Source organism: Hetaerina americana, unplaced genomic scaffold, assembly GCF_022747635.1.
Source record: "Hetaerina americana unplaced genomic scaffold, ioHetAmer1.1.p SCAF_22, whole genome shotgun sequence".
Lineage (NCBI taxonomy): Eukaryota > Metazoa > Arthropoda > Insecta > Odonata > Calopterygidae > Hetaerina > Hetaerina americana.
In genome coordinates this window covers 10,126,601-10,147,676 of record NW_027286786.1, presented here as the reverse complement: position 1 = coordinate 10,147,676, position 21,076 = coordinate 10,126,601, and the positions used below count along the sequence as shown (strand labels likewise).

General features: G+C 36.1%; 1 protein-coding gene across 1 annotated transcript; it reads right to left on the bottom strand.

Moving 5' to 3' along the window:
* Positions 1-6,567: 6,567 nt before the first annotated feature.
* On the bottom strand, positions 6,568-15,955 carry LOC139689320 (protein FAM76A). The gene is made up of 6 exons (XM_071586398.1): positions 15,768-15,955; positions 15,451-15,515; positions 14,857-15,070; positions 14,627-14,772; positions 12,306-12,600; positions 6,568-8,479 (listed from the first exon to the last, which is right to left on the bottom strand). The coding sequence occupies exons 1-6, from the start codon at positions 15,855-15,857 to the stop codon at positions 8,240-8,242; spliced, it is 1,050 nt and encodes a 349-aa protein (XP_071442499.1). The 5' UTR covers positions 15,858-15,955; the 3' UTR covers positions 6,568-8,239.
* Between the last annotated feature and the right edge of the window lie 5,121 nt (positions 15,956-21,076).

The following is a 21,076-nucleotide window of genomic DNA, read 5'->3' as shown; positions in this document are numbered from 1 at the left end:
TAGTCCTTCGCCGCCAGCTCATTGAGATACAGGGTCACTCCTTCTTTAAGTTCTTCATCGCTGTCAAATCTTTTTCCTGCCAAAAAGTCTTTAAGCTTTGTAAAGAGATGAAAATCTGAAGGGGCCAAGTCCGGGCTATACGGTGGATGGCCGATCGTTCCTCACGAATTCGTCAACTGAGCTCACCAGTTGGTCTGTAATGACAGACGGTCTCCCCGAACGCTCATCGTCGTGTGTGTTCCCCCTCCCCATGTTGAAGTTGCGACACCACCGCCGAACAGACGACTCGTCCATTACATTGTCTCCATACACCTCCTTTAATTGGCGATGAATATCACATGGGCGAACGTTTCTTGCATTGAGGAATTTAATCACTGCCCTCACTTCACAACTGGCGGCGTTCTCAATTTTTTTAAACATTGTAAACAATCACAGAAACAACACAGGCAATGCTAGCGTCACGCAACTTGGCTCAGAGAAGGCAGACAAGCCACTGAAGCTATCTGACCTCGTCCAGCGGCTACTCGCGTCGTCAGCACTTCATGCGGCACGAACGGGTACTACTTTCCGGATGACCCTTGTATATATTTAATGTCATCTTACATGCAAAGGGTAATATTTCCCATTACAAGTCCAACCACAATTACCTTAGTCACTACACAAGGACCTGCAATGACCTGCACCAACCATTTGTCAGGACACACAATACTGCCCATGGGCCCAAAGCAATGGGCTTAAGGTTATTCAATAAACTTCCCCATGAAATCAAATATGAAACAAAAGTACCTGTTTCAAGAAAAAGCTGTTTAACCTTTTAAAAAATAATATGTTCTATTCTGTAAATGAATACCTTGAATTGTCGCAATGCGTCAATTCCGGCTTAAACAATTGATATGTAATTATACTAGTGTATTGGTATATATATATATATATATATATATATATATATATATATATATATATATATATATATATATATTGTATCTCTTCTATTGTGAAATTGTGAAAATTATATTTGACGTGTCCTATATTTGTGTAAGTATGAATATGCAACAAATCTCCGGACAAATAAATGTATTATTATTATTATTTGTGCCATTAGGGATGGACAGGATGAAGGGTGGAGAGAAACCCGGCGTTGCCATTAGCCTACTCTTAACGAAAGGCGCCAAGGGGTCTGCAGCTTAATGTTCCATCCAACGGATGGCGTACTCACTCAAAGTGCCCTCCACAAAGCACTTCAAGTAGGGATCGAGACACCATTGAAAAATATTCAACACCCCTGGGATTTGAAGTCAGGCCCTCTGGGTGGGGAGCCAGTACGGTAGCAACCGCACCATCTCAATCCCCAAATATATTAGTCTAACTATTAATCTTCAGAGTGCTTTCATAGTGCAAGTTGACGTGATGCATAGACCTATTATGCATCACATCCACTTGCCAAATTCTCAAAGCAGACTAACATGTAACTAGCTGAGCATCAAAACAGCCAGTTAGCATTGCCTTCTACCAATGTTCTTCCAAGTTTAAACATAATCTTTGGGGTAGTTATTTTTGAGAAAACTAGTCTAAATATTTCTTGCCGGAGCCCCTCTAAATTCCTGTGACTCGTTCAACTTAAATGTTAGCAGTCACAATCCTTTGTGCTTGACATTACATATACCTAAACACTGCCACAATTACTAATTTTCATGGTGTAAGAATTTGGCAGTCAATAATGCTTGCAACCAATTTTCATAAACAAATATGATTCAGTGCTACTTGGATTCATTAGAATTTTGACTTGGTTCAAAATTAACACTAATAAAGCTTTTCACACGCATACCAATGGCACTGCAAGATTTTAAAATTTAAGAGAAATTAAAATGATGCTCTGCATGATATTAGGTCACCTTGGATTTGAAATTAAAGCATATTCCATTGCTACTTGTGATTGTGGGTATTGCAAATCAAGCAACTGAAGTCCTAAACAGGCCCCAATGGGTACACTTGATGCAGGAATGGGGCTCAGAACCACATCACTCTCTAAAGTTCCTGGTAAAAGTCGTTTGCCAACAATGAATCCAGATAAATATTTTACACAAGACTAGGAGCTCATAGTAAATATAAAGAATAAGAAGACCGTCTGAAACGAAGAGATCCAAAACCATAGAGCCATGAATTGCCACCAGCGTCTATTCTAAACAAGTGAATGGCAATGACAATGCATTTCACCCTTTTCTCCAGGGAGGAGTCATAGCTTTGGATAATTGGGATCAAAGTAAAACTTAAAAATTTTTCCTCTGACTTAGCATACAGAAGTGAATGGCTATAGAGCTATGAAAAAGTTTATTTTGAGTTTGGAGCATAATTTGGTGATTTTACTAAAACTAACTATAAATATCCCACTTTTTGTATTTCTTGTGGTTTGAACTTTTTTTAGATTAAAAGAGGCAAAAAACATTAAAATAAAGTTTTAAAAGTCTAAGAATATCAATGCTGAAAAAGAAAATTTGAAATGCCATCATTTGGTCCCGTCAAGAGCATCTCAAGTAGGTTCTCCTGCTCAATTCTATCCAGTTCCCTCTTAAACTATCCAGCACCCTTGGTTCCCCTTTGCGGGCTCTCAGCCAGCAATACTAATTCATCATCTGCAGAAGAGTGGAAACAAAACTGAGCCCTCCCACATTTATCCATAGAAACCATGCACAGCAATGGTGGCAATACGTATTCCTTATTCCACATTACGATCAATTTGAAACTAGTCACTTGGTCCCACTCATGCTTACACTTGTTTGCACTATGAGGCCTGTTCAACATTAGATGAGACTATTTGAATAAATACTTGATTTTATTAATTACCCTTTAATCGTGCTTATACAGCACTTGGCAGCCAATAACATTTTTTCCAGATTTTGAGCGCTGCCTGGGACATTTCTTTCGGGATAACCTTTAAGCCTGCAGTACAATTTTGTTTGAATGTCTTCAATAGTTTCAAACTGGCATCCTTTCAAGGTGGAATTCAACTTGGGAAATAGAAAAAAGTTTGCTAGAGCAAGACCTGGAGAGTAGGGTGGCTTTAGGATCACCGGTGTGCTGGAAAGCACTAAGACTTGTTTTCCCACATTTTTGTTCTCTTCCACTCAAAATTTCTGTCAATTTCGTGAAATATGATCCAACACTGATTTCAACTTCACTGGTGATCTCCCTGACAGTTAACCTATAGTTTGCATGCACTTCATCATTCACACCGTTGACGGGGGCATCGTTTGTTGATGCCGATGGTCATCCACTTCTCAGTTCTTCATTGGCCGAGGTTTGTCCCGACTGGCAGTGGTTGTACCAGTGAAATCACTGTGCCCCACTTGTAGATTCATTGCCAAATGTATCTTGAATCATTGCTTAAGTTTTAGTTGCACTTTTTCTGAGAATAAAACAAAATTCAATGCATAGGTGCTGCTTCTCTAAGACCTTCTTCCTCACCAACACAAGGATTTGTACAGTAAGCGTAAGCAAGCTCAGATAAAAATCGCTGTTGCGCACAGACAAATCGAGTTAGGGCCATGAGCAAAGCAGTACCTTGTATTTTCATAGAATCATATCATTCAATGCATGGAATTTCAAGACGTAGTGTTTAACTCCATATTCTCTCAAAACTTGTCAAACACTCCTCAGTTTAGTAGCCTAATGTGCACCCCCGTAAAATCTTTGAAATGCATTGAAAAGCAATATCCTGATTTCCCATGAAAAAGTCAGTGGGCAAGAAATTCCCAGACTCGTCCAATATTTTTCCATCAGCAGCACTTTGCTAACTTTTACTAGCGACTGGCCATACTATAGGGTAAATGTATAAGACATTAATGTACATGTGTCCTAATGCATTATTTTGTACCATTTTGAAAACTTAGTGACAATTTGTTATAGTCAAGTTTTTCAATTAACTGAGCATCTTCTCCTCTCACGTGAGAAAACTAGTGAACACACTTATCCAAGATAATTATGAATTTCCTTGTGTATGTAACTGATACAGTGATAGATCATTTGCTCTAATGCAGGGTGGCTTCTCTTTCGATGGAATCCCATGACCTACTTTTTCTTTATTATTCCCAATGAATTTAAAGATGAGTCCATTTCCTGATTTTCTTCCTTGAGTGTTTGGAGGCTCATAAGGAATTTCTGGTGCATCATCCTTTGTCGCTTCAAGAAGATCCAAAGTTGGTTCCACTGTAATCAGTTTTTGTCCAGCATGCACCGTAGTATGTGGGCAGCTCATCTCAAAATTAAAAAGGTCACGGGTCTCGTTGGGAATTCTTGATTCTCACGTCATATCCTTAACCTGCATATCGAATTCCAGGTCTTAGAAATAAAAATCAACCAATTTCTCCAGTGTAAAAACTGTTCAATGCCCAAAAAAGTGATTAACAATTGGGATGGTAAAATTGACCCAGTAGTAATTCATTGTTAACTCAAATAGTGACAAATACCAGGGGAAAACCAGGAGATAGTTCATGTTGTGGTCACTTTAGTGTCATTAGGAACATAGCACAAGGAAAGCCATTGCCTACTGTGTGACAATATCTTATTACAACTCTGACAAACTTGTCCCACACTCTAGTGAAATCCCTCAGCAGAACAAAATGTCCTTCTGCTGGCTAGAGAGCCTGGGCATGAATCTTCTGACCAGCCAAAAGAATCTGGCACCATTACATTTGGCAGTTGATTCCAACCATCATATTTCAAAGGGACTGGTGTCATTGCTGTGAGGTTAATTTTATGCATCTAATTTTGGATTGATGTTTGTTTGATTGACAATCTCTTGACTGGAATCATTTTATTGACTAAAAGTTAAGACTGTTAGTTTTGAGTAAAAATTACGATCATATTATTGACAATAAGATGGTTAGTGTATCAGGTAAAGGAAACTGATAGGTTTGAAAAGATCTAGACATATTCAATTTCTCCAAAATGAATGCCACTATTCGATTCCAGCAGATAAAAATGTACAACCAAAACATTAATAGTCTGGCAAAGAAAAATATGGGCAATGGAAACGATAGTACACAAAAACCCTTTTAAAATAGTTATAAGTAGTTTTCCCTCATAATGTCATATTATGCACAATATGACAAAATTCACTGTTTGTTTTACTAATCTCATATAATCTTTGTTGCAGGTATTAATTGGACAGAGCAGGAGCAAGATTTTCATTAGAGAGATTCATTACCTTCATCATTTAAGTATTCGATAGTTAGAAATGTATTACGCATAAGTAGTTAGCAATTTACTAAAATACTCAATGTTGCAAAAAACTATAGCATTTTTTATAGAATTCTATTTATTTTACAATAATTGCCTCATTGGAGATAGAACAGTAACATAATGTGTAATATGATTGTATAATAATGAGCTAATCAGCCTGATATATCTTATACGTTGGACCAAATAAATATTATTGTTATTATGAAAGTAAACAAATTTCATATTAATCATGAAATGCAACCAATAAATGAAGTGAAATAGTAAAAAAGTAATAAATAAAAATCTCAAATAGTATATTAGCCTAAATAGGAGACAATAATTTTTGTAAAATACCATTATATTATACGGTCGTAGTAGTCCAGGGTTAGAGCGTTGGAATACTGACTGAAGGTCCTGGGTTCCATTCCCGGGCAAGCCTCTCTGGGCACCCGCAGCTCCACCCGAGCTGAAGTGATTTTTCGGGTACCAGATCTTCCTGGGAAACCATAATCGGCACAGGGAAAGGAACTGGCCCCCCTACCCTGATGTGTTAATGAGAATGTCATATGGGACTTAATACTTGGTAACTCGACCATCACCAACCAAACTGACCTTGGGGTTGATTACTGTTTTTAAGATTTTTTTACTGTTACATTGTCGTACAAGTCCCATGCCTTCAGCAGATTGTGGTGTATCTCACACGGGTGTTATAATTAAAATATTTGGCCTGAGGTACCTATGAAGAAATAATAAGGCTATAGCATTCCATTCAAAGGTGAACACTTTTTCCTACGACTGAAGAATGCTCACTCAATTTCTTCACGAGATGTGAATGGTAAAATAATGCAACAAATGCTAACTATGAAGCAAAATTTGTTGATGGCATTTTAATGATAGTCATTTGAATTACGACCTAAAAATCTAAAAAGCAGAAATGAATCAAGCGCAAATCAACACACAAATTTTACCAAGACAAAATAGTCAAAGATATATAACTAATTGAACTCATGATATTTACTTCACACATTGGGTAGGTGTGGTATTAAACCACCAAAAATGAGATCCAAGGGAAATTGTGAAAATAATTCAAAACAATGATAAGTAAAAATAGTCCCCTAAATGAAGAAGCCATAAGAGGCTCCAGGGGTTTCAACGCAAGTGGTCTCAAAATGAGGTGGATTAAGTTAAGCAATCTTGTGGGAAAGAGAATTTCAAAAATGGGAATAGAAAACTGTACATTTCTTGTTTTGCATAAAAATCCCTCTACTGGCAGGAAGCTTACTTTTCCAGTTACAAGTAGTTTAACAAAGAGTAATTGACAATCAACAATGATTTTATATCAATTCTGGGCCATTTGGTCACCCTCACCTCTGTGGTGCACTATCATACTTTGAAATTTTATTAAAATATATTCCTCAAAATAAAAATATTCCATCCATTCCATTATTTTGAGAAATTATAATGGTTACGGAGAAACGATGACATCCCTTTTCGCCACATGTGAGAAAGTTGTTTTCCGGAGAGTGGGCCACAGTTTAATGTCCCCATTTCCCCCATTTAAAGGATAACTCCATTTCAGATAGATACAATAAAATTTGTCCCCAGACATGACTGCAATTCATTCCACCGTAACTACTTTCAAATAACATTTCACAAGCATTTACATGATTCCTTTTATTCCAGACAGCCAAGATGACAGTGTAAACACATTTTAATAAAATCCAACACAGTAAATACTCATAGCTTCTGGAAGCTATTCTTGGAATCCATTTCAGAATTTTAACTTTCTGTACATAAAGGCATTCTGGAATGGCTGTCCCAAGTATCCTATCGAGTAAGTTTTGAAAATGCATTTAATTGAATACAAAAATATATGAATGCCTTGAATGGTAAAATTATTAAAAAGAATGCGATACAGCAGTCTTAAATTAATGAAATAATAATTAATATTAACTGCTCAATTAAGGAACTAAAATGAATCAATTCTAAATGGGCATGATGTAAAATATTTTACATTTTGAATTTATAAGAATTGAATACTAAAATATGTTCTGATTTGCCACATACACACACAAGACCCCATCTCTTTCAAATTCAATCGAAGGTTGGTTACAAATATACTTTTATGTTAACCTGGATATAGTTTCTGGTTACAAAATTTTTCATCTGAAAATTCATATCTTAATACCAAATATTTAGTAAATTTGAACATAGATTATTATCGCTTTTGAGGTAAAAGCACAATGCTTTCGAGAATAAAAAAAATTGAAATCTGCACTAGAATCGCAATTAATTCCTTAAGGACATTTACAATTGAGTATTCCAACACAAAGATACAAAGTAAATGTGGAATTCCATCAGTATGATGCCCTAGTCACAGCTTATGTGAGTAACCTTCACAAATGTATGAACTTTGGGACAGATTACTGTTGCTTGTGAACAGAAGATAAAATAAATAACTACACTTAAAAAGTTCTCTCCTTTTAACCCTTTTAGACAAATAAAAATACCCTTTCTTGAATCACACTACCATAATAAAAATAATTATTTCAGAAGAATTAATCTATCCAAGCCAAATGAGATATTAAACAACTAGAGCCCATAATGCACGATTTCAATACGTAATGAATGTTATGGAGGGTAACAAACTTCACTCCATAAAATTTAATACTATCACCACCTGAAGCAAAATTTGGGTTCAGTTGATGCTTATAGATAAAACATACATAGTAAAATATAGATATGTCATCGTGGTCAAAGCAATTTATTAATCCTAACCAAAAAGGAAACTGCTCAAAATCATATTTTAAGCAAAACTTTCATGCTTGCCTCTTGTCCATTTCTCAGTTCAGGGATGCTTGATTTCTACCATTATTTCCTGGAGGGTCCATGGAGTTTATACATGTATTTTGAGCAGTTTTTTGGAGTCCAATGTGGAGTATACTGATGGCCAAACGGGATAACAGATGGGGAAGGGATGCTGGTTTCGAGCGAGCACGACGCTCACCCCCTCCCCCTCCCCCTAGGGTGCAATAGAAGGACTGTCTGTTCCACTGCCACTCCCTGCCACATCCTTATTGCTGCTGGTGCTGCTGTTCAGGGTTTTGTTTTTACCCTTAGACAGTGTCGCTACTTCTTTCTGCAGAGCCTTAATCTTCTGTAAGAGCACTTCCACTTTATTCTCATGCTCCTTCTGCACGTTCTTCATTTTATTACGCAGGTCATTTTCTATGGTGAAATGATTAGCCTTCAGTTCGGTTATCTGCCAGAAAAAAGTAAGCAGCTACTTAAGTTTGTAAATACAACTTACGTGACATGAGAATAAGTTTGCAAAAGCTGAGCATTTCCAGAGATATGGCGTGAACAGCTTAGAAAACAATGGCAGTGGGTGGATGCCACAAGCACCAGCAAACATAATATCTCAACAGGAAGTATTGAATGGATTGAAGTAATGAATGGATTGAGGGATTACCATATTTGCAGGAAAATCAGAATTGATGGCTTTGCCATGCAGCAAGAAACTAATTTTAAGGAGAGGGCAAAAAATATGTATGAACTCATGCAGAATAAACAGCCTTGTATCATAAAAAACCATATTGGCATTGATTTTTGAAAACCAATTCATTATGTAGAAAATGAGTCGGCTGTGTTACAAAGAAATTTAAATACTTGAACTTTACTCATGGTGAGTTCAAAGTCATATAGTGTGTTCAATGGGTCTTGGGAGAATAATCAAGATCTACAGGTAACATTAAGGTTGTGAAATTAGCACATGATGCTGGTAGAAAAACATTAGACACAACGTCCACACCTAGACTTCAGAGTATCAGGAAAATTCCCAGATTATTAATATTATAGGTTGAATATTTGCACACACTGATCATTGCTACATTACTTAGTATCATCAGACAAGATACAATTTAACCTCCATACTACATTACACAGCTCTTGTTTCCACATACTTTCAGCTCCCTTTATTCTGTCCAACATTCCTATCCTTTTCCTCCCCATACCTTCCCTGCCAAACAGTTGCCCCTACATCACTGTCTTAACAAGTCTGTCAATAATAAAATCTATAAATACCCAAAGAGGAGGGTGCCAAGGGCAATGCCCTGAGGTCCTCTAGATGGTACAGGAAGAAAAGTGGAGGATATGCCTTCAACTAGTATACCATGATAGCAAGAGCTAAGGAAGTTGTCGATTAAAGATGGAGAAATGCCATGGATGTAATATCCATGCTTGAACTTATGGACCAACAGGGAGTTGTAAATGGAGTCAAATACTTTGGAGAAAACGAAGGGGCAAATATTACAGTGTGAGTGAACCTCAAAAGAGATGGTGAATTGGTTGAGTAGGAGAATTGGCGAGATTAGTGAGTCAAGATCCACTGGGAAGAAAGTTGTGCCAATAGATAGATAGATTGAGGTCTTTATTTGGCTGAAATTGAGACCCAATGGTCCTTTCTGCCAATGGTAGGAGACGTAAGGGAAGATAAAGTGAAGAAGTTAAACGTTGAAATAGGAGGGCTAAAACTAAAGCAGGTGGAATAGTTAATGTATGCCAGAAGTGTTTTGGACCTTAATTGTCAAAGCAGTAGGGACATAAGGAGGAGGACTGCATTAGGCAAAGAACCTTTCACAACGAAAAAGGAATTTATACAGGGACGTTGAATAAGGATGTTAAGAAAAGGCTTGTTAAAACTTTGATGTGGAGCTTAGTTATGTGTGGTGCGGAAACATGGTCATTGAAGTAGGATAATAGGTGTAGATTGGAGGTTTTCGAAAGATGGACGCGGAAAAGGATGGAAAAGCTGAAATGGACAAAAGGAAAACAAACAAGGAATTGCTAGGCATGGTTGGGGAGGAGAGGGGATTATTGGGAGAAATCATAAGGAGGCAGGTAAGATGGATGCCAAGCATTTAGATTGGCAATGTGATGTTGAAGACTGTGACAGAGGGCAGAAAGTAATGCAAACAAGGAAGGGGCAGGGATAGGATTGGGGTGGTGAACGAGTTGGAGGAAGAATATGGAATTGTAGAATGGTTTATTTAAGTGTTGAGTGTCAGGTTGTGGCACAGTGTAACCTCACTTGATGATCATCATTATTTCCAGAATTTTATTCATAAAATGAAACACTTGTTAAGAGAAAAAATTTTCCCAAATATATTAATGTAAAATATGATAACACGTTCCATGGACAAGGTTTTCACTGGTATTTTTATCCTCTGATGGCTGTATTCTCACTGATTTTTCTTTGAGGCCATTTTTAAAACCATGCACTACATATTATCAAACTTTGCACAAGAAAATCACAACTAATGTCCAAACACAGGTTTGGAAAAATGTACAATCACAATTGACACTGAGATACTACTCATGTTTTCTAGGCATCTCTATTGACAGTCGTCTGTCTTGGGATGACCATATTCTCAAACTTCGTAATAAGTTGAGTTCACTTTGTCATCTTATCAGATTCATTAGGCATACCGTCAATACCGAGGTCTTATTGTCTCTTTATTTTAGTGAATTTTACTCTCATGTTATTTATAGTATTCTTTCATGGGGCCCTTCACCTAATGCAAATATTATATTTAAAATTCAAAAACGGATCATCCGACTTATTTGCTTTGCTCCTCCTGCAGCATCCTGTCGTCCCCTTTTTAAAAAATTGAAAATTTTACCCATTCCCTGTGTGTATATGTATTGCGCATCTTTGTATGTCAAAAGCAACTTCTCTAGTTATCTTTCCAATGCCAACGTTCACAATTATAACACAAGGCATTCTGCTGACCTCCACCAAAACTTTGTCAGAACCTGCACCGCCGCCCATGGACCTAAACATATGGGCCTCATGATTTTTAATAAACTTCCTAAAGAACTGAAAGCACAACATAAGCTGCCTATATTTAAGCTCAACCTTCAGAAATATTTACTCTGTAAAATGTTTTATTCTATTAATGAACTTCTTGTCCCATGAGTTTCTTTGTATTTAAACATGTACTTATTATTTATCATTTCTTTATATAACATTGACGTGTCCTATATCTGTCCTTGTTTTTTACAATTGTACAAATCTGTTGGGCAAATAAAATTACTTACTTACTTACTATCTAAATAAATGTAGGTTTCTCAGTGGTTTAAATTTAGGACAATTTGGATTGGAAATAATTAATATACACATCTTTAAAGAATGAATGTAGGTCCTTTCACATGCCTTAGAAAGTATCCCGAAATCTGTTTAAAAATGGCTCATGTTGCTCATTTTTTAAGGTTTTTCTTTACAATGCAAATGGTATCAATCAATCCCTGAGTTTAAGGAAATGGAAAATATAAATTTGGACAAATGGAAAGATGGTGGCCTTGATTCTTCGATTGTGTATCACTTGAGAGAACAAAAGATATCTGATGTGATGCAATGTAAAAGAGATAAAAGTAAAAAAGAAGAAGCTAAAGAATATCAATCAAAGATTGAGACCAGGTTCTCAGTAGAAAAAAAATCATAAATATTTACAACTGCAAAGCCTATACGTTCAGTCACCAGTGATGAGAATATTAGTCATTGCAATTACCATGAATCAGCTGTTCATAAACTGAGCGTGGCAAAGTAAATGCTGCCAGATTATAAGTTATGCACTCATTTTTAAATATATGAAGTACACTAATAGTTTTCCTATCGGTGTACCATTGTACCATGTCATGTGTGATAAGCATCAATTAACAAAGAATTTTTTTCACTTAAAGCATCATACTGAAGCGTTAAATATCTGTTTCTCAATCTTTAAAAACAAGATATTCCAGATTATTTTCCATATCCATTGAATCCATCTAAGAATTTGATAAACACAGATCATTATGAAAACATTTGCCTGCTCGACTGAAAATACTAAAAAAAAATTTAGTAACCACAAAAAACCCAGGCTCCAAATATATCCATAATCTGGCATCACTTGGGTCCTGACACTGCTGCATTTAATAAGCTCGACTTTACAGACTTATGAAGCAATCAGAAGTAAGGGCTCTTCTTTCAATGTGAAGAAGAAAAAAAAAGACTTACATGGACAAATTAAATTCAGCGTGAGATGCCTTACCTGTCTGTCCTTAGAGAGCATCTGCTGATCCTTCAAATTTAACCGCTTCTGGAGGGAAGCAATTGTTTCTTTAAGTTGCGTCATGGCAACAACATGGTCTGATGAATTAGGGTCGGGTGGCTCCCTTGACGCCGAGACTGTGGCAGCCGCTGCAACAGACCCAACGGAGCTGCTAACACGACCAACCTTGGCTGGAGGGCCCCCACTCCCAGCCCCACCACCATCTTCCGTATTTCCTAGCTTCGTCACATCAACTCGACTGGGGCGCTTGTTGTGACTCCTATGGTGCCCGTGCCTATATTGATAACGGAAGAGAATGCAGGCCTTATTGGAAACCTGGGAATAATATGAAAACAATCCATGGCTTTGACATATGCTTGTCCTCCAGCCAATTCAGACTGCATTTCTTATCCAATGGACCGGACGGCAGGATTGGAAGGGCATAAAAAAATTGAAATCAAATAAGGCTGTGGGGGTACACAACATTCCCGCTGAACTACCAAAAGGTTTAGGAAAAAATGCCGTCGGGAGAGTTTTTATGAATTTATGGACTGATTACAGCATTTACAAGGGAGGATTTTGGATAGAAGACTTTGCTAGAACAGTGTTATTTCCTCACTAACACAAACAAGGTGGAAAACAAGACAAAACCATGACTGTGGACAAATGATGTCATGCACTCCATAATGAACTCTGGAGCATAGACACATTACAAGGCTGACAATCAGCATACTATACAAAGACTTTCCACATCACTTTATTCTGAATACACACTTGTCCAAATACTTTGGCTATTAGATACCCCTGGGATAATTTCACAAACAAGTTTGGATTCTGAACCCACACAACCATAGCCCTAACACCTAATTCTTGGTATTAAGTTATGTCAAGAGTGTGGGAAAAGATCTGGAATGCAAGAATTCATCTTGAGAATTATACAACATGTAAAATGTTCTCTCTCCAACTACAGCCTCACTTCATTAAACTCACTCTTCATGTCCTCTCGCCCTGTCCAAAGGGCAAATGTGATAAGTATTCACTATCTTCTGAATCATGCACAGTTAAGAGAGCATGGTAGGAGGGAGAGGTTGTCACATGGGAAGGGGATTTCCCTTGCTGGCATAGTCTAACGGAGAATCTCATTCTGGGCACTATATATGTTGCCAATTAGATTTCTCACCTGAATGATGCAAGTAACTTTGTCTTTGAAGAGTTATTCACTCCTCTGCTGCAACATCATGAACGGATATGACCACTTGCTGCACAACTGATTTAGTCAGGAAACATCCCCACACCCCAATGGGTATGAGGTGCCCTCTAAACAATCTCAAAAAGACACCCTGCTGCGAGCTGTTTGACATATTTTCCATCAAAATAATCAATTGAAAATGGATGATATTGACTCACCTCATATGCAATCAGCAAACAAATAAATTATCTTAATTTTAAGGCATTTCAATTTCACACACACACATACTCCTGCATCTAAAGAAAATAATGTTGGCACCCATAACCTCAGATTTTGATGAAACTTGTTATGATTTATCCCCATCACTAGTAACCCTGCCAAAGAGTTTTCATTTTTTAGCCCCTCAATCATTACGTGAATTCTCAATTTTTTCCATTATCTAGGCAAAGTGCACTCTCTTACTAAATAATATTATCACACTATCAACCAATCTTCAAATAATTATACAGATAAATCAATCAGAATATGAAGATTCCAGAAAAAATCTATAAACGCTTAAAATATTTATTTTAGAACCAAGCACTTTCTTTTATAATGCCTTAGCAACATTTGGGAAGAATCTGGATTGACTATTTATTCATCTATCATAGACGGGAATGGGATAATAATAAAATCTCATTTTTATAATGATCCCAAAGATCTCTTTCATTTTCCAGAATAAAAGCTTTTTCATTCCTCCTCAAATAATTATTAACATTTTGGAGCCGTCTCCACAAAATGGCTGCCCTTTCACTATTTTTGGGTAATATTCACTAAAAATATGATTTTACAATAAAATACATGTCAATCAAATTCACATCCATAGTGGAAAATTTGCTATTTTTAGTTCCCTGCTGTAACTATTAGCACTGAAACTTTGCCAATGTAGGAAAGGAATATCCATTTAATTCGATATAGATAAATATACTGGACCACTGTAACTATTACAACGCAGTGGCGTTGCTGTTGGTTATATTTAAAAAAATCAATCAGAATATATTGCTCTGATTTGCAATGTAACTCAATCTTGTGCTCGCATATTGGAAAAATTGCCTCTAGTGAACTTTAACTAACAATATTTAATTCTACTTACTTTTGATGGTGCTCTTTACTTTTCCCTCCAGCACGGTGTGCAGCCAACTTTATGTGGGAACGTCTTTCTGATTCACTTTGCTTAGTTTTGGCTAATGCTCTTTTGTAGGATACAGTACAGAGCCAGCAAAGGAGCTTTCCATCAACCTTAAAGCGAAAATGAACTCAAGAGATGATTATTGATATAATGTTTAAGATATCAATTTAAATTGATGCAAAGTCAGACAATACCTTCTTGTCTTCATCTTTACGGTCAAATGCAGACTTCTGCTTACACTGTTCACATGTCACAGGTGGGCCACATTTTTTCTCTGAGTTGGTGCATCTCTGGCACTTATTTCCGATGAAAGCAGCAATAATATTACAGTATTCACAAGCCGAAGGCTTACCATAAAGCTTGACATTCTGCTCACACTTTTTACAAATTGTACTAGTACTGCTTTTGCTGTAAATTTTATTATAAATTATTAAAATTAGCACATACAGGAAACATAAATGTATATTTAACCCAAAAACCAATTTGCATTTCTAAAATATCACTAGGTGCGCAAACGGAGGTAATATCACTCCCTAACCAGCACTACTAAACAAAGAAATTACAGCTCGCTACCAGCCGCCGACTTAATGAAAATATTACACCAGAACAGAATGAATTTACCCTATTCCGTGAAATTTGAAAGATCTTTGGCATTGAGTCACCTTAAATAAATGAAACTCCGACATCACACTAACGAAATAACACATTCAACATGCAACCGATTAGCATGGAGACATGCTAAAGGGTCACATTAGTTGTTAATCCTTGTTGAACCAAAAACTACTTACTTTGTTTGCTGAAACTCCGACCGACAAAAAGTACACTTCACAACAGGGAAAGCTCCTCTACATTCCTGTAATACCCATAATTAATAATTGGTATTCCACTTAGAATGTTTTTAAAATGACAAAACGATTACAATGCTATTTGTGGTTTAAGTCAGAGAAGTGACTGGTTGCCAATAAATAAACATTAAATTAGATCTACATTACAGAATGTTGATGATAAGACGACATTATCAAATATACACGAATATAACCTTCAAAACATTTCTAACAAATATTTGTAAATATATAACCCTTATGTGCGTTATAAATCTGGTTACCTTGCAAAGCTGCTGACCTTGGGATAATTCTTCGAAAGGATGCCTAGTTAAGCATTTTGAACATGCAAATATAGCAGACATTTCACTCATGAGTTCAATTTTTTTCGGTAAATACAGGGGAGGCTTGGCTTTTAAATGTTTCTTTACAACTGTAAACAATCGGAGCCGGCCACCATGTTTGTCGGATGTCAGAGGCGAACAAATGAAAAGCAATAACGGCAAAAATTACCCTCCCGGATGAGATTCGAAATGTTGTATTTCATTACTTCGAATAAATATAGTTAGATCATTACGATTCTTCTGTTCGTATAAAAGATTTGCGATGTATAGAACTGATGAACGTACAACCTGTTTTGTGTGCTCACAATAGAGTTGCTATGGCACTTGATAACACTCCTCCCAGCTATTTTACGCGGTTTTTCATCATAATTCGAATGCATTTTTTACTTGCCCGGGTTCACGTCACTTCAGCTCAACGATAGAGTATTATTACAAGTAACTTTAAAACTCCTAGGAGTAAATATGGAGATGAATTCTTACTGCAAATACTATTCTGGTGAAGCTGAAATAAATCAAGCTTGTTACGAAGGTAATTTGCTTTAGAGATTACGCTAACACTCTGGCCTTTGGACTTACATGACATAGAACAATGCCAACAAGTACTTTCATAATTAGTAGTTTTACAGCAGTTACAAATGTGTTATAATTGATAATTTTCTGAGAGACTAAAAATATGTACGATGGTGTCACTGTATATTGCTAAAGAGAAATATCCTAAGCCAAAAGCTCTCTAAGTTAAAGTGATAAGTTCGGATGGGTAAGCAATATGTGTACGAATGTGCTCATCTGAAGTTTTCCTAGGTTACACTCGTCTTTAAAATCCTGTTAAATGACGAGAAATCGCGAATGCCGTTTTTTCTCATAATAAGAATTTAAAACAGGTCTGAAACAGCGTGTAGTTATTTTAGTGTTCGCAGATGTATTATTAAGAATTTTATTCAGTAATTTATTTTGTCCTTGTTCTGTTGCTATTTTTAATATTTAGAAAAGAACTATTATATTATGTTTGCTTTAAATGGGGGATTGAACTGCTTCTGCCCTTAATGAGTTGAAAACCTAGCTTTGTGGAATAAGCTCCAATTAACACATGGACGGCCATTGTAGTACACTTCCCAAATTGGGCTTTCTAATCGATTGGGAGTTAATATCTGGTGCATATCATGATGCTCTCCACAACTCTTTGGTCAAAATGTATATTATATTGCCTGTCCTCGGTGATTATTCAATCAAGCATGTGAATTATGTAAAAAAATTGCCGTAGCAAGAAATACTTATTTTCATTGGCAAATGAGGCAGTTCACATACTTCATTTGTTAGGTCCAACACTGAATACTCTAAACTGGGTTCCCAGATCTACTGTAAAGTAAATTAGATTGGCGGCTCAAGTCTCTTGGCTGTGTTGTTTCACTCAAAAGAGGAGTTGTAAGTTTTATGCAATTCAATACTCCTCGAAAGAACATGAGGATTATTCATGTTGTTTGATGTAATAATTTGTTTACTTTCATCTTTGACATGTTGCATATAACTTGTGATCATCTGATAAATGAATACTATTATCTTACTGAAATTTGCAATCAGAATAAAGGATAAAATAGAAGCAACTAAAATAGCAATTTTCTATTGATTTAGAAATTTGCTGAAAATATAGTGTTAGTAAAATATAAAGCAACAAAATGATATAATAGCCACAATAGAATGTTGAAGCATAATTCCCACCACAAAGTATCTCATCTATATCCCATTCTACAACCTAGTTAGGAGATATTGACGAATGTTAGAGGAAAATGCCAAAAGATATTATCAAAAGAAAATCCGTTCTATGAATGAGTGGTTTGGAGGATAAGAAATGGAAGGAGAAGACTTGATGTTGTTGAAGTGTTACCATGATATTATGCTAACTAGAGTAGCCAGAAAGTGATATTCATCTATTATATAAGGAGTTAAAGAATGACATAAATCCCAAATGTAGTAGGTAGGTACTTTGGATTACAAATTGAAGTGCAAAATGAAACAATGGAATGACTAGGATTATTGGGTATACAGATTTAGAGGGGAGGAAGTTATGAGCAAATAGGAAAAATATGGGAAAGTTAAAAGATATGCCATCAGGTGAACCCATGATTTTTTACAAAGGTATCCTTTTCTGTTTGAGACTGGGTCATTGCAGTTGGGTGCATGGGTGGCATCGGGGATATTGATACCTATGTACTGCTGTGATGACTATGCTATTGCTAATGCCATTCCAAGCCATTCACCTTGCCACCCAAAACCTGTCTACCCCACTCCTCACTTGAAGAAGATGGACTTGCCTATGAAATCTTTGGGGATGTGTGCCATTTCACTCTCATCCATCCATATTTTGCGACACCTAATAAAAATTATATTGACAGGTTTCCACCTTAACATTTTTCATGCATATGAAATTTTATCGATTACATACTAACCCCACTTCTTGAAGGTTCACTATCACTAAAATTTGTTAATGGCAACTAATATTCCTACTATTACAGATATAGGGCATTGACCTCTAAATGAGCAACTCAGTTTTGCAAAACTATCATTGCATGTGTTTGTGTGGCTCTTCAAATTTGATTATATAAAAGCTATCATGTGCTGTTATTGAGAGAGATTAACTATCGCCAGCATAAACATTTAATTCAAACAACAGCTTTTTTGTGTTTGAAGTAAGCCACAGTGCATGACCAAGAGTGAAAATTTAGAATTAAATATAAAATGGACATGGAAATATAAACAAAACAAACATAGACCTCCTCAATTGCAAATTTAAGAAGCAATAAAGGAAAATCTTAGTAAGCCTTAATTCTTGCAAAATATGCTGAGTTAAGTGGCACGATATGACTTCAGAAATCAACATTATAGAGTGAGCAAAAAAGTTCCTAGACTAATATTTTTGAAAGGCAAATATCTTGTTATTATAATATGTTGTTTTTTTGTGGAAGCTCTTTCATATAATGTAAAATAACAGACATTAGACTTTGATGAGAAAACCTTCGGCTCAATATTTGAACCCACTATCTTCAGTTAATCAAATAACCCTAATGCTACAATCCTGGCCTTCCCGAGAGGTTGGATCCTTGGAAGAGAGATTGTTAAAACAACCCACCTCATGAGGATCCCATTCACCCACCACACACTAGAGGTGGGGACTAACTAACACTAAATAACAAAGTCAATTTCTGCTCTCATTGCATTTCCCAAGTATCCTTTTCGCGAGTCCCAACTTTTTATTTGCTATTCCACTAATTGCACTATTTTCCCCTAAATTATAGTAACACTCAAATATTTGGATGATTCTATGTTTAATTCAAAAGAATACCCTATGTAGTTCCACATAAATTAAAGGGAATCATGCACTGTATTCTTTTGCATTATGGATTGCTTCCACAAAATAAATCTGGTAACTACATCATAGATTCTGTTTGTTATTTTTGTTCCTGCAAGGTGGATTATTTTGGTAAAATATTCTTGTTCAAAAAATTAACAGAAACATTTCTTCAAACTTAATTCTAGCCCCCATGGCTCACATAACTTTTGGATAACATTTAGGTAATTAAATAATGACAATCTATCTTCATGACTGATAGTCCACTTTCTGCTTACCAGTAAACTAACATGAATTCTCCTAAATTCTTGGTTTTACTGCACCAAATACAGGTTTTTTTTTCATTCCCAGTTTTCAAAGATGATTGGCTCCTCCCTCCCATATATCGGTTAACTAATTCAATAAAAAAACTTTGCTTATTAGATAATGTAACAACTTCTACCCGGAGGAAAGTAATTCCAAAACTTGTCTCAGCTGTCTTAACACTAATAATGTACTATTTAGTCTTTATAAGCAGAAAGAATAGTTATTTCTTTAATCACTTTGATATTAGAAAAGAAGCTACTAATTCAGAATGCTGAGGCAAGATGTGGCAACCTGAAAATTCAACTTGATTGGCTAAGAACTTTCCTATCTGAAAATACCTGTTCTGATACACAATGCGAAGTACGTACGAGCATGAAACTATTAGCAACTATTATAGAGTTAGTTAAGAGGCAATTAATTCACTGATGGTATTGATTCACTGATCAATTTAGGAAATTAATGATGTACGGAATAAAACTTCAAAGGAAAGAAATAAGAATGTTTGTGATACCTCTGAGATATTGAGCAGGGATGGAGAGAATCAATCAAATCCAAATTTCCAGTTGCTGTCTCCCCACACGTTGATGGAAAGATGTAGCATCAAGGACGATGATTACTCTGATGACTGCATTTCAAGAGATCTCATGACAGATGACGGCAGTGAAAAGCATGTATCTAATGGAATACAGTCATCACACTCCTCAAATATTAATATACCAGTGGGAACAAATGAAGAATATGAATTAAAAATAATAAAACATGGATACATTCCCAATATGATGGGTACACAGCAAAATTCAAGTGAGCTTTTGAGCTACAGATCCCTCAAACTTGAATCAACTCCATGTATTGCAAATACAGAGAAACATAATGAACAAATTGACTCCAAAGTAATCATGAATGCCAAAAAGAAGAGCAAAATTAGGGATAACGAAATTTCTTCATCATATCATGAGAAAAATCGCATTTTAAGCCCCACTTTGCATAGCACTTTTCATTTGAGAGAATGCAATGATATGCTCATGAATCAAACACACAATGACACTCAACCAAATCTGAGAGGAATAAAGGAATGTGACACTATAGAAAAATCAATATCTATTAACAAAAGGAATGGGGCAGTTGAACCATTAGTGAAGGAAAATGCACAAGCACATTCTGCGAGTCCAATCAAAGAGCCAAAAAATAATGAAAAAAAACAATCATGTCCAACCAGAATCGATCATAAGACCATCATGAGTATAAACAGTGGATATCAAAGGAATTACAGGGACTCACAATCACAGGGTCCATCAATTATATCAGTTACAACAGTTCCTGCCTCAAAATTTAAGAAAGAAAATCAACAGATTTTTGCCACAAAGATAGTAAAAAAACCAACAACAACATTAATGAATAATGAAAAATCAAACCTTGAAAACGCAAGAAAAAACATCATTCCTTCTCAATGCTTGCAAGATAGGCAGAAGATATATGGTGGCCATTTAAAGAGAAACATTCTCCAAGGACCAAAAACTGAATCTGGAAATTTTGAAAATCCTAATGAAAATGAGTACGAGCAAAATACTCAAATAGAAAGAGAGAGATATGTGTCAAGTTA